Source organism: Sturnira hondurensis, unplaced genomic scaffold (genome assembly GCF_014824575.4).
Source record: "Sturnira hondurensis isolate 20B ecotype Veracruz unplaced genomic scaffold, ASM1482457v3 Scaffold0006713, whole genome shotgun sequence".
NCBI lineage: Eukaryota > Metazoa > Chordata > Mammalia > Chiroptera > Phyllostomidae > Sturnira > Sturnira hondurensis.
The window spans coordinates 2,339,991-2,354,875 of NW_028079344.1; the positions used below are offsets into that span (position 1 = coordinate 2,339,991).

At 38.4% G+C, this 14,885-nt stretch overlaps 1 protein-coding gene across 1 annotated transcript in view; it reads right to left on the reverse strand.

The window, feature by feature from the left end:
- The window catches only part of L3MBTL4 (L3MBTL histone methyl-lysine binding protein 4), a 277,084-nt gene that overhangs the window by 71,221 nt on the left and 190,978 nt on the right, over nt 1-14,885 (reverse strand). The window contains exon 13 of the mRNA XM_037050371.1: nt 10,812-10,882. Within this exon, the coding sequence (XP_036906266.1) occupies nt 10,812-10,882 (71 nt within the window). The remainder of the gene's footprint in view (nt 1-10,811; nt 10,883-14,885) is intronic.

The window sequence follows — 14,885 nt, forward strand, 5'->3', positions numbered from 1 at the left end:
TGCTGCGGAGTTTAGTTTTCGGAGTTGTCAGCCCCTCAAGCCTTAACTAAAAATAAGTATCTACTCATTAAAGCAGATTTATTTTTACTCAGACTTTTTTTATTCTTGCATTATACTTTTCTCCATAATTAAATTTTCAAAATATTTTGCCAATAATACTTGTAATTCTTCAAAGCCTATAAACCAGGCCTTGATTCCAGAAAAACAAAACAAAATTGGCTTTCTCATTTTCATGTCCTTCAGGAACTTGACAGAAAAAGAGCTTACATGAAAAGAAGGGGGAAGGGGATTTTTGGACAGAGAGTATGGGATAGATTAAAAACCAAGTAAAAAAGCTCTAAATATCCTAGAAAGGACGTGAAAGGCATCCAGACCCCTCCCCTCACTTCTGAGACTCTTCCTCTCACTCAGAGCCTCACTAGCTGCATGCTGACACTTTCCCATGGGCCTGAGAGGAGGTGTTTCAGAGCATCCTGGCACCTCCAAAATCTGAAACTCCACACCCTAACCTCGGCTGGTCTCTCACTTCGGATACAGTTCTCGGTCACGTAGGTTTTTTTTTTTTTTTTAGGCAAAATAACGCTAACTCTCCTTTTTTAATGAGAAATGTTTGTTCTTGAAAACTCTTACTATCAATATTTTAATTGACACCTAAAGAAGATAGCAGAGTGCCTATGTGAGGGTTTTACAAGAACAGATGCAGTCTCATAAGAGCCTGCGCATCACTTACGTCGCCTGGCAGCACTACAGTTGTCTGGCCTTATCACAGCTGCTGAAATTTTGCTAGAGTACAACTGATAAAATTCATTATACACTCTCATGATACCATCAATCTCCTTTTGCTTAATTGTGAGAATACCCTCCTCGAGTTAATTGTGGGCACCTAGTTCCTGCCCTTAGAATCATCTTTTAGCCCAATATGAATAATTTCCTTTCTTTTCCCAAGAACTCCAGCTTGTCCCTGTCCGTCTATATAGCCCACATTACCACACCAAATACTGCTGAGTCATTACAAAGATGCTGTTTTTTAATAAAATGATTAACGTTTTAACTTTTAGGGCAGTTTTAGGTTTACAGGTATAAAAAAATTGGGCAGCTAGCAGGCAGACACTCAGTCTTTGTGACACAAAGTTCCAGGGCTTCTGACAAATGCATAATGGTTGTAGGTGTCAGAGGCTTCGGTGTCATCTAACAAACTTTTAAAAATATTTTAAATGGATTTTTAGAGAGAGAGAGGGAGAGAAACATTGATTTGTTGTTCCACTTACTTACACATTCATTGGTTGATTCTGGTATGTGCCTGACCGGGGGTCAAACCTGCAAGCTTAGTGTATTGGGATGACACTCTAACCTACTGAGCTACCTGGCTAGGGCTCCTCTAGTGTACTTTCACTTTCCCCTGTTGTCTCTGGGTTTCCTGAAGAAAGTCCTTTGAAACTCCTTCTTAAATAGAATTTGTGCCACTGTGTCCAGGTGTTGGTGAGGGGAAGTGTTCTAGAGTCTAATGATTAAAACCAGTTTGTTTTTTAATGGGCCTGAGTCCTGGGGCTGTGACCTTCTGAAGAGTGTCTTGGCCTTCTTCCCTGTCTAACTGCCTTTCCCGGGACACACACCACTGGTAAAGCAGTTTCCCTTGAGGGCAGTTGCATCTAAGAAGAGTGGACCAGTGTGTTCAGCTTTGTTCCTGTTGTGAGGATAGGATTGATGGCTTACAAACTCTTTACATGTCAGAATCATGACCAACAATCTGCTGTTTAACTGTGATGATTCCTATGAAGACACAATGTTGTTTCTTGCTTCAGTTCCCTGAAAGAGCAAGTCCTTAGGGAATGAACCCCAACATGGCCCTTAAAATTCAGTATACATATGGGTCATAATGCAAGCCCGTCATTTTTCTAAACAACATAATACATAGTATGATCAGTGATAATTTTCTGTTTCTCCCTCTCCTTCGGCATGTGAACCAAAAATGGTAGAATGTATTTTCACCCAATTTAAAGACCATGTTAGTGACAGTCTCTACCCTAATGAAAAAATTATGTAGTAAGCATGAGATTCATTGCTGGGGATCGTGAGGCTCTTCCAAAACCAGGGCAACCATTGCCTGCAGAGCTGCAGCTGGGGCCATGGCCTGTCTCAAGAGTCATCGCTGTAGAGTAAGATAGATGCCTTGGATAGACAAAGCACTACTTTCAAACATGAGTCTCATTGCCAACCCCCCTCCCCTCTTCCCAGCACCAAAAACCAGGTAGATATAGGTGTCAATTTCCTACTAAGCTCCTCTCATAGGCAACTCTGTGTAGCATGTTTCAGGGTGAGTAGCAACAATTGAGTAATTCACCATGATTGAAGATCTTTAGATACCCATGGAAACAATTTTTGTGATATACTACAACACTGAAAACATGAACTCCAACACAGGCTTGCATCATAATTCTATTAATTAAAAATTTGGGTAATTGCCAGCCCTGGCTGGTGTAGCTCAGTAGATTGAGTGCGGGCCTGCAAACCACACGATCGCAGTTCGATTCCCAGTCAGGGCACACACCTGGGTTGCAGGCCAGTTCCCAGCAGGGAACTCATGAGAGGCAACCATACATTGATGTTTCTCTCCTTCTCTCCTTCCCTTCCTCTCTAGGGATAAATAAGTAAAATCTAAAAAAAAAAATTGGGTAATTACCAAAGCAATTTATAGATTTAATGCAATACCTATTAAAGTACCTATTAAAGTGTCCTAGAGGAGAACATTGGCAAGAAAATGGCATATTTCACAGACATAGAACAAACACTTCAAAAATTTATATGGAACCATAAAAGACCTCAAATAGCAGCTGCAATGTTGTGAAAGAAGAACAAAGTAGGAGGGATCACAATACCTGATATCAATCTGTATTACAAGGCCACTGTAATCAAAACAGCCTGGTACTGGCATAAAAACAGGCACATAGACCAATGGAACAGAATTGAGAACCCAGAAATAAACCCAACTCTCTACAGTCAATTAATATTTGACAAAGGGGGCAATAACATAAAATGGGGTAAAGATAGCCTTTTCAACAAATGGTGTTGGGAGAACTGGACAGCTACGTGCAAAAAAATGAAACTTGAGCACTAACTTACACCATACACCAAAATAAATTCAAGGTGGATAAAAGACTTAAATATAAGCCGTGACACCATTAAAGTCCTAGAGGAGAACATTGGCAGGAAAATCTCAGATATTTCATACAGCAACATTTTACTGATATGTCCCCTAGAGCAAGGAATATAAAGGGAAGAATAAACAAATGGGATTTCATCAAAATAAAAATCTTCTGCATGGCTAAAGAAAACAGAATTAAAATAAAAAGACAACCAACTGTATGGGAAAACATATTTGCCAATGATACCTCAGACAAAGGTTTAATCTCCAAAATATACAAAAAACTCACATGACTTCACTCTAAGAAGACAACTAACCCAATTAAAAAATCGGGAAAGGACTTGAACAGACACTTCTCCAAGGAGGACATACAGAGGATCCAGACAAACATGAAAAGATGCTCAACTTTGCTTGCTATCAGAGAAATGCAAATTAAAACCACAATGAGATACCGGTGAGAATGGCTATCATAAACAAAGTAATAAACAACAAATGTTGGAGAGGGTGTGGGGAAAAGGAAACTCTAGTCCATTGTTGGTGGGATTGCAGGCTAGTACAACCATTATGGAAAACAGTATGGAATTTTCTCAGAAAACTAAAATTGGACCTGCCTTTTGACCCAGCAATTCCACTGCTGGGATTATATCCTAAGAATCCTAAAACACCAATCCCAAAGAACCTATGCATCCCAATGTTCATAGCAGCACAATTTACAATATCCAAGAGTTGGAAGCAACCTAGGTGCCCATCAGTAAACGACTGGATCAAAAAGCTATGGTACATATACACAATGGAATTCTATGCAGCAGAAAAAAAGAAGGAGCTCCTACCTTTTGCAACAGCATGGATGGAACTGGAAAGCATTATGCTGAGTGAAATAAGCCAGGGGTTGAAGGACAAATACCATATGATATCACCTTTAACAAGAAGATAAACAACAAAACAAACAAGCAAGCAAAATATAACCAAAGACACTGAAATAGAGAATAGAAGGACAGTGACCAGAGGGGAGAGGAGAGGGAATTTCAGGGCAAATAGGGGAGGGATTTAGAGGAACAATAAAGGATACATGGACAACAACTAAGAAGGGTGGAAATGGGAGGGAGGGGGAGCACGGCGGGGTAGGTTGGGATGGGAGTAATAGACAGAAAACTGTACTTGAAAAATAATTAAATAATTTTTTTAAAAATTTGGGTAATTATGTAGAGGCTTCCCAGAAGGCTTTTAAGATGTGTATAAAATTAATGAGTATTGTAACACCTTTCACAGAGAACCAAGTGAAATAAAAAGATGTCTAAGATTGTGTCTTTTAAATTTACAAAGAAGGCCCCTAAGTTGTGGCTTTTTGATATATCGCTTAAACTCATCTTGTCTTCATACTTTGGTTCCCTAGTTTTGGCTTTTCTTCTTCCTGTTGGTTAGATGGTGTCAATCTCTTTGTTCTCGTTCTCCTCAGCCTCTCATGACTCTAACTTTCTGATGATACCTCAGCACTGACTTTCCTACACTGGATTCAAGCACCCAGAGCTCCAGGTAGGATGAAATAGGGAGAACACCTTCCTATCAACAAGAAAAAGGTGGCCTAATAGATGAAAAACCTATAGTCAACATCACACTAAATGTGTAAAAACTAAAACCTTTCCCACTAAGATCGGGAACAAGACAAGGATGTCCACTTTCACCACTTCTATTCAACATAGTATTGGAAGTCCCAGCCACAGTGATCAGACAAGAAGAAGAAATAAAAGGCACACAGATTGGAAAGGAGGAAGTAAAACTGTCATTGTTTGTAAATGACATGATAATGTGCATAGAAAACACTATAGATGCCACCAAAAAACTACCTGACCTAATAAGTGAATTTGGCAGAGCAGCAGGATACAAAGTCAATATTCAGAAATCAAAGGCATTTTTGTACACCAACAATGAGATATCAGAAACAGAAACCAGGGGAAAAAACCCCATTTGATACAGCAACAAGAAAAATAAAGTATCTAGGAATAAACCTAAATAAGGAGTTAAGAGACTGTACTCAGAAAACTATATAACACTGAAGAAAGAAATTAAGGAAGACACAAACAAACGGAAGCATATACTGTGTTCATGGATTGGAAGAATTAACATAATCAAAATGTCCATACTACCCAAAGCAATTTATAGATTCAATACAATCCCTATTAAAATACCAATGACATATTTCACAGCTATAGAACAAACATTTCAAAAATTTATATGAACCATAAATGACCCTGAATAACCACAGCAATTTGGAGAAAGAACAAAGCAGGAAGTATCACCATACCTGACATCAAACTATATTACAAGGCTACAGTAATAAAAAGTCTAGTATTGGCATAAGAATGGACACATACATCAATGGAACAAAATAGAAAGCCCAGAAATAAACCCAAGTCTTTATGGTCAATTAACATTCAACAAAGGGGGCAAAAGCATAAAATAGAGAAAAATAGCCTCTTCAACAAATGGTGTTGGGAGAGCTGGACAGCTACATGCAAAAACGCGAAACTAGACCACTAACTTACACCACACACAAAAATAAACTCAACATGGATAAAAAACTTAAATATAAGTGGTGATACCATGAAAGTCCTAGAGGAGAACATAGGCAGGAAAATCTCAGATATTCCATGAAGCAATATTTTCATCTATATGTTCCCTAGAGCAAGGGACTAAAAGAAACAATAAACAAATGGGATTTTATCAAAATAAAAAGCTTATTCACAGCTAAAAAAAACATAAGCAAAATGAAAAAGGAAACAAACATATGGGAAATCACTTGGCAATGATACCTCGGACAAGGGTTTGATCTCCAAAATATATAAAGAACTTACAGGATTCCACTCCAGGAAGACAAACAATCCAATTAAAAAATGGGAAAGGACCTGAACAGATACTTCTCCATGGAAGATGTATTGAGGGCCCAGAGACATATGCTAGGATGCTTAGCATCACTAGCCATCATAAACAAATCAACAAACAACAAGTGCTCATAAGTGTGTGGAGAAAAGGAAACCCTAGTACATTGTTGGTGGGAATGTAGACTGGTGCAGCCACTGTGGAAAACAGTATGAAATTTCTTCAAAAAATTAAAAATGGAAATGCCTTTTGACTGGCAATTCCACTGCTGGGAATATACCCTAGGAATCCTGAAGCACTAATTCAAAAGAACATATGCACCCCAATGTTCATAGCAGCACAATTTACAATAGTGAAGTGCTGGAAGCAGCCTACGTGCCCATCAACAAATGAGTGGATCAAAAAACTGGTACAATGACACAATGGAATACTACACAGCAGAAAGAAAGAAAGGAGCTCCTACCCTTTGTGACAGCATGGATGGATCTGGAGAGCATCATGATAAGTGAAACAAGCAAGGCGGTGAAAGACAAATATCCTATGATCTCACCTTTAACTGGAACCTAATCAACAAAACAAACAAGCAAGCAATATATGACCAGAGACATTGAAATAAAGAACTGAGAGTAACTAGAGGGGATGGCGGAGGGAGACAACAGAGAAAGAAAGGAAAGGGTCATCAAGAAACATGTATAAGAGCCCATGGACTAAGCCAAAAGGGGGTAGGATTGAGGGTGGGTCAGGTGGGGGAAAGTGGTGGTGGGAAAATGGAGACAACTGTATTCAAATAACAATCATAAATGTTAAAAAAAGGAAAAAAAAGATGGCCTAAAACACAAGTGGTAAAGATACTCCACAAAAGAAGATATTCAAATAGCAATAAACACTGAAATATGTTCAAGCTCATCAGGCCTCAGGGAAATGCAAAATTAAAAGCATGAATAAATACTGTAAACCCAAATGAATGGCTAAAACTAAAGAGACAGACAAAAACTAACTGATGGCAAGGATGCAGGGTACCTGCAATTTCTAAAACATGCTGGGAGAAGTGTACTGCCACAGCCACTTTGTAAAAATACTCAACAGTAGATCCTGAAGTTGAACTTATGCAAACCCATATACTCAGAAATCCCATTCTTAGGTATATACCCTACAGAAATGCACACACATATCCACCAAATCACATACTAGAATGCTCCTAATAAGCATCATTGGTAAGAGAGCAAAACTGTAAGCAATGAACATTCAGTTGGACAAACTGATATTATCATAAAATTCAGTAATATGCAATAATGTGAAGAAAAAAACCATGATTTGGATGGATCTCGCAAACATCATGTTAGCAAAAGAAGTCAACCATAAAAGGAAACCCACTGTATGATTTCATTTACAGAATGTTCAGAACAGTGGCAGAGTAACTGACAGTGACCAAAATCAGAAGAACAATTGCCCTGGCAGGAGCTGGATACTGCATGGCACGAAATAGAAGCCAAGTCAGCTTCCATTTCATGATGCAAGTGGCAATTAAATGGGCATGGCTGCAATTTTTACTTCAAAAAAAGAATTTAGTAGTACATATGCAGTGATAAACTATATCAGCAAGTGGGAAAATAAAGTGAATTTTACATCACCAAATATAACATGATTCTGTACTGGTAACAAAGACAAAAAGGTGCATTATTATATCCAAAATCAATGAAGCATTTAGTAACAGGACTTATCTCTTGCATTTTTTGCTTTATAAAATTTTTTGATTTTTAAGGAAGGGAGCATTAGTTACACATTTGAGTCCAAAAGTAGTTGATAGTAAAAAAGAAACCGTTTTCCGTTAAGCATTCCACAATTCCAAAGGTATCCCCTGGGGTGGCGCAACATGGCAACCGGACAGCACTGTTGTCAGGCGTACCACGCAGCTTTGGTTCAAGAATTCTCTCATGGGGCAGGAGAGACCACTTAGGCGAACAGGTCCTTTACACTTAATGCAAATGCACTTTCAGTAGCCTCTCTCAACTTCTATTCAAAGGAAATTTTGTGCAGGCCTCTGTGGAACACTCATGAACAAAGGTAAAAACCTGACCGGCCACTGCAGATGCCCAACTCAACCCCAGAGAAGGGATGTGTGGTACCCTCGAAAATGTCAACTGTATGTTCATGTATTATTTGCCTAACACAAGGCACAAAGGCTAACTACCATTTGCCATGACTTAGGTATGATACTCAATGAGCTTGCTTGTAAGTCTTAGTAAGATAAAGTCCAACTTATTGTACTTCTGCCCTCTCACTACTAAACAGCCTTTCAGATAATCAGGCTTTTCTCAACCAATTTTTACTTTAAAACTTTTTATTATATTTGGATAAAATTGATTTAGACAATAACGATGTTTCCAAGTAACAGAAAATATACCCAAGATATGAAGACCGTAAGCTGCCTGTGTGCACATGTGTACACAGTCTCTAAAATTCAGAGCTAAAGAATATAAATGCACACATGCACAGCCTAGGGACACAGACAAAAATGTGGTGAGACCCAGGGGTGAGGGTGAGGGTGAGTGGAGGGGTAGAAGGGGATAAATGGAGGATGCCTGAAATAGTGTCAACAATTTTTTAAAAAAGGAAGTATAAACTGGTAGTTACAGAACAGTCATGGGGATGTAAACTACAACATAAGGAACCAGTCAATAATATTCTAATAACTGTGTATGGTATCGGGTGGGTACTAGACTTATCAGGGTGATCACTTAGTCTTATAAATGTCTAATTATGGAAATGAAAAATAAAAAAATTATAAAAGAAGTCAAAGGTATAGTGTTTTCCCTCATAGGGGAAACAAAGAACAAATTTTAGTCTATTTTTCTTAAAAAAAACCCCACAAAACTAATGAATTAAGAAGGCATTTATTCAAATCTATAGTCAGCCCAAAAAGCAGACAGAGAAAAAACAAAAGTAAAGATTTAGAAATTATGCTCAGATTTATAGATTTATAAAAAATAAAAGGAAAATGTCAAATAGTCATTCACTATCACAGCAGTAACATATTCTCCTTATTTTGTCTCATCCAGGTTAGAATCAGAGAAAACAAGCTTAATCACAGCAATGAAGATTACTAGTTCAATGTAAGGAAGAACCAGTTTGTGTGACAAAAGGTCAGCATAGAAAGCAGGTGCTAATCCTGTCAATTTTCTTGGACTTGAATGGATCCCTGAAAGCATATTCTCAACGAGAGAGTGCTATGGGCCCCAGGCAGCTCCCTGCTGCTCTGCTCAGGCAGGTGCTTCAGCACATGCCTGGTGTCACGACCGTCCTGCCTGTGAACACAGACCTGCACTGTGAGGAACGCACATGTTTGCACCGAAGAGCACAGCGTATGCACATATAAATGAATGCATCTTGTCATAATCTCTTCATAAACGATGCAGAAAGGAACAAGTGCACACTACACAAGTTAAAGATTTCATCTTTCACATGTTGCAAATGCATTTTGCTAGTGATATTTTCTGTTTATACAAAAGTGATCCTCGTTACTACTTTTACTATGTGAATGACAAACTTGTCTATCTGTTTTAACAGGAATGCATAAATAATCTGTGGAGATATTTTCAAAAGTGTTAAAATATGAATTAATACACTGACACTTCTTTGGGGCTCCATATACCATTCCAAAACACGTTGTTCATGGAACGAAGGCTTGGTAAAATGGAGTAGAACACTTGTATGAGGCAGTTTCAGAGGTGCCACTTATTTACTTTATGTAAAGTGCTGTTCAGACCAGTTACATCACACAGAAATTCTTCCCATTAGGGCGAAATGTGGAGATGCATAAAGAAACCAAAGTAATTTAACTGCCCTCCACTTTCTGAGGAAAAAATTTCTCCTCCCTTTGTGGCCAAGTTCTTTCAACCACAAGCTGACCCTGGGTCCTGCCTGAAATGAGTTACAGCCCTTTTGCTCAATGACTGCCAAGAACACTCTTTTTCTCTTAAGAAAAGTAGAATGGGTGATTGCATTGGAGATAAAGTGCATTGCCACCAAATTGGGCTAATTTGTTGTACTTTTGGCCAAGTCAGCAAAAAACTCACTAATTTGCTTTTTTTCTCTAGAAAACAGATCTCCTACCATATTTTGGGAGATAAAAACATATGGAACTGCTATGGTTAAAGACATAATGATACTATTTACAAATTACCTATGTCTGACCAAATAAAAATTGTCTCACTAAATTAACACAACCAAGGGAAAATTGATTCCTTAGCTTGCTACAATATAACCTCAAATTATAGATGAGATTTTGTCTATATTGAGCCTTGAATGGAAAGAAACATAATTAAATAAAAACATGTTCTTTTTCCTATACCCTGATAATCCCTCAGCTTTTAATAATTAAACTTTTTTCCCAACAACCTTCTTGCCTGCCTTACTAATGAGGTACACTTCCCAGTCTCCCAACTTACACAAGTACAATGAGACCCTGGCTTCCCTCGTGCCCTCTGCAGATGGCCAAAAAAGATTCTACCAGACTGATACTTCCATAGGCTTAGATTTGTCCTGTGGTAACTGAGTACCACAGAAATTACAGAGTCCAGTCCTTTCACTTTAAAAATGAGAAAATTAAAGTTTAGAGCAGTGAAGTCACAGGATTTATTCACAGGGTTGGGGCTAGACACAAGTCTGTTGACACCTAGGCAGGTCCCTTCCACCTTTTCCTCCTGGAATGGTAAAACCAGCCAAACAAACAAATAAGACATCTTCACAACAAAAAGTATAGTGTGCGTTTTGCTAGTGTTTTTGTTGTTACCTCTGAAGAGTTTATCCCAGTCAAAATCTTCTTTTTGTTTGATTTTCAAGCACTTTGTCTGCTGTACAAGTCTGTACAAAGAACAGAAATAAAATCTGGATTCATTATCCTGTGAAGTAGGAATAAATCATGAACAACAGCACACATTTAAATAGAAACCGCAGGGTAAACAACAGTGAATTAGCAGGTATTTTGCTGAACAGAACCTTCTTAGAATTTTTCTTCAATTTAATATTTTAAAAGCACATTTTTGTTCAGAAATTCTAACTTTGAAATCTAAAACTTAAACGCTACTCCACCATTCCTTACTGCCAAATGTTTGTATAACTCTCTGGAGAATAATCTCTTCAGATTCTGTGGAGGAGCCATTAGGGACAGTAGGTGGGTAAATAATTGCTACTGATGATTTTAGCACTGATTTTAATCAGAAGATTATATACATTGTGCTCAAACAACCGTATAAAGTAACTTGGCTACATTGTTGAATGTCAGAGAATTAATTAACTTTTAAATGTTCCAGTATGCAGTAAGGACTAAATTTGTAACTCTCCTGGAACTTTACAAAATCTTGAGGCTTGTAGTTTGTAACGAATATGGTAGTTTCTAAAATGAAACTTTTCCAGTGTTGCTAATTACTCAATAGTTCATTTTAGGTAGACAGAACTTGAGACGGTTGATTGATTTATCTCTGATATTTATGGTTTTCATGAAAATTATAACGCCTTGCTTTGCAAACATATTTTGTGCCTGAACTTGCACAGCAACTCATTTACCCCCATGGGTAGGGCCCTGAGTCAGGCAGACAAGCTCTGTTTCAATCTCTGATTTAGGTGAGGAATCTGATTCAGTTACTAAACCCTTACAGAGAAAGATAAGTGACTTGTACAAGATTTGAGTTAATTTTACTTCTATGTTTTATACACATGTATGTCATGGTAGAATTATTCAATTTATCAGATTTTTGTAACAATTAAGACTTCTTCATAAAAAACTCCAAGTAACAGAGGAAAAATTTCTACCGAAATCCCATTTTGGGGCCTTAAAAGGAGGCCCTACATAGCTACTGTGGAGCATAGTAACTCCAGGGAGTTAGTTGCCTGTGGTGGAAGGCAGATACCAGAACACTTAGTGTAGGAAAACCGGCTCCATGTCTTAGCACCTGTGCCCTAAGTTTGTGACCCAGGGTGTATATTTAAATTCTACAGGACTCAGCTTCCTGATCTGCAAAATGGAGACAGTACTTGCCTTACAGGGTCTGTTCTGAACAATCGAGGAAACAACGCATTATAAAATAGTCTACAGACTTTCATGCCTCTCGGATACGTGTAAGAATGTGTGAAATATTTTCATAATTCAATATGCATAATTTTCATTATATTCTCTACATATCATCAGAAATATGTAGGCTCAATTTACATTCTTGTAGGGAAGGATATAAACTAGACAAAGAAGGCTTAAACTTAGGCAGGAGCATCTGGAGGTGCTCATCAATGGGAAGCGCCAGGAGCACAGCCTATGCACAGAGCATTGACTCTGCAAAAATGAAGCTGGAAAAGTATTTTAGCTGTCTGTACACATTTTTGAAGAACCTTGGGAATTTTCACCCAAGCTTTAAAAATTTATAAAACTGAGTTGATCTTCAAACCATTGTAAAGCACCCCTCTGCAATGCATGTTGATGAAGATCTTGGTTCTAGCTTACAAAATTAAAAAACAGAAGCTAGCATGCCTTACATAATTTTGATGGGGATTTTAAAATGCAATGTAAAAATTAATCAAATAAATTTGAGTAGCTTTTTATAAACATGCCAGGCACTATAATCAATCACAAATATGTTTAAGTCTAGTTCTTGCTTTCAAAATTGCAACGTCACTAGGGAGATACATCAAGCCAAGCTCTGTGAACAGTTCAGATTCCGTTCTATTTCCTGAGTGAGGTAGGTGCCTTGCAAGGACTCCCAGACTCTTGCTTTCATTTAACCTCATTTCATTTAAAAACTCTATGAGGTAGCTATAGGAGCTTTGTTACTAATAAAGGAATTGAGACTCAGAGATATGAAACCACTTGCTCATCTTGGTCACACAGTGAGATGATGGAGGAGCTAGGACATAAACTCAAGCCTTCAAACTTCAAATCCAGGCTTCCTTCTGCTGTACACACCATCTTCACTAACATAGGGTTTCCTGAGCACTTACTGAAAGCTTTGAGCAGAGGTCACAAGCAGAGCACAAGAAAAAGACAGAGAATAGTAACAATGCTCTTGGCAGCTGGAAGGAGGATATTGGTATTGTTTGGCACTGGGTAAGTCAGGTTGCATGCAGAGGACTCAGCATGGTTGGTCCTGAAAGAATAGGGATGTGGATGACTGACGGGTTTGTAAAGGTCTAGAGAATTAGATTGGACTAGAATGGGCATAAGCAAAATGTGAGGAAGGAGTGTTCTGGGGACAGGATTAAGCTAATCAACTTACTTGGATAAAGTATCAGTGCTGTACAAGGAAAAAAAAGATCAAAAGGAGGCTGAAACAGTAAGCTGGAGCCAAGTTGTGGAGGGCCCTGCATGGGGTTTTCAAGTGTTAGTACTTAATCTTTTTTGTGGGGAGGGCAAGGGGTGTTCTTATCTTGATGGCAGAGGAAAAAGGCACTGAGGTGTTAGCTCTTGAAAGAGCCAACTGCATATAGTCAGTTGAAATGTTTGGAGATAAGGAGATAATTATGTTAGTAAGTTGCCAGAGATTCCTACTTGTTTGCACTTTAGCTAAGGAGGTAATACCACCACTGAAATTTGCAGGTATAACTATTTCACTAGTAATTCTTGAAGCCTGGCTCCTATCTTTTACATAGTTATCAGAGTTCCAGGCACTCAAAACAATCTTCAAAATCTTTACTAATAATATTGCTGTTGCCGCAGCAAGTGTCCAGCTCCTTGTCTGCCTGTCTGTCTGTACTGGTTCATTCCATGGAGGAGTGTATATGACTTAGAGGATTGTTGTTTCTGCTGGTGATACCTGCTGCTGTCACCTAATAACCTCTGCTATCCACTATTATTCTTCCTTTTTTAAAAGCCATTTTTTAAAAAGATTTTACTTATTTATTTTTAGGCAGGGGAAGGGAGGGACAAAAGTGAGGGAGAGAAATATCAATGCCTGGTTGCCTCTCACATGACCCCAACTGGGGTCCTGGCTCACAATCCAGGCATGTCCCGTAGACTGGGAACCGAACTGGCGACCCTTTGTTTCACAGGCCGGCACTCAATCCACTAAGCCACTCCAGCCAGAGCATTCCTCTTCCTTTCCCTTAGGATTCTGCTACTTACTGTTGAGAAAAAAGGGAATGCATGTCCCCTGAACCTCTTTCTATGCTTCCACTATTTTTAACATGGCAAATGAGTGGCTACCATTTCTGTATTCAGTAAGTGCTAGGCCCTAAACTAGATGCCTAGCACCTAGGAGGTACTATGAATCTTATGTTCATTTGTTGAAAACCACAGAGAAAGTAAGTAGCTTGCCCAAAGTCACATATAGTAAATAGAAGAGTCAAAGCAGAAGAGTCAGAATTTAAATTTAGCTCAGGTCAATGTAAATGTAGCTAGATACCTTCTAGAGCAGGAGTTGGCAAACTAGAGCCCATGAATCAAATCCTGTCCGTTGTCTGTTTTTGTAAATAAAGTTTTACTTTATTTAGAACACGGCCATTTTTATTCATTTACTTACTGTCTATGACACTTTTCACACTATGGTTAAGCTAAGTAATTGTAGCAGAGATCTTGTTACTGGCAGAGTCTAACATACTCTCTGGACTTTTACAGAAAAAGTTTGCTGATTCCTGTTTTAGAAGTAAGGGACAAGTTCCCTAGGGCCAAAATATCCATACCACATGGGACTCTTTTACATTGCTCTCTTTTCCCACAATTGCCTTATTTAGTTACAATAGGGCTTGAAAAGAAAATATTGGGCTCTGACTACCTATTATTTTTAGACAAATTGTCCAAGTCCAATTAGCATTTCTTTGAACCTTTCCTACAAGCCAAGATGGTGCCTGTGACCCCGAGACTGACAATCCAACAGAGGACATG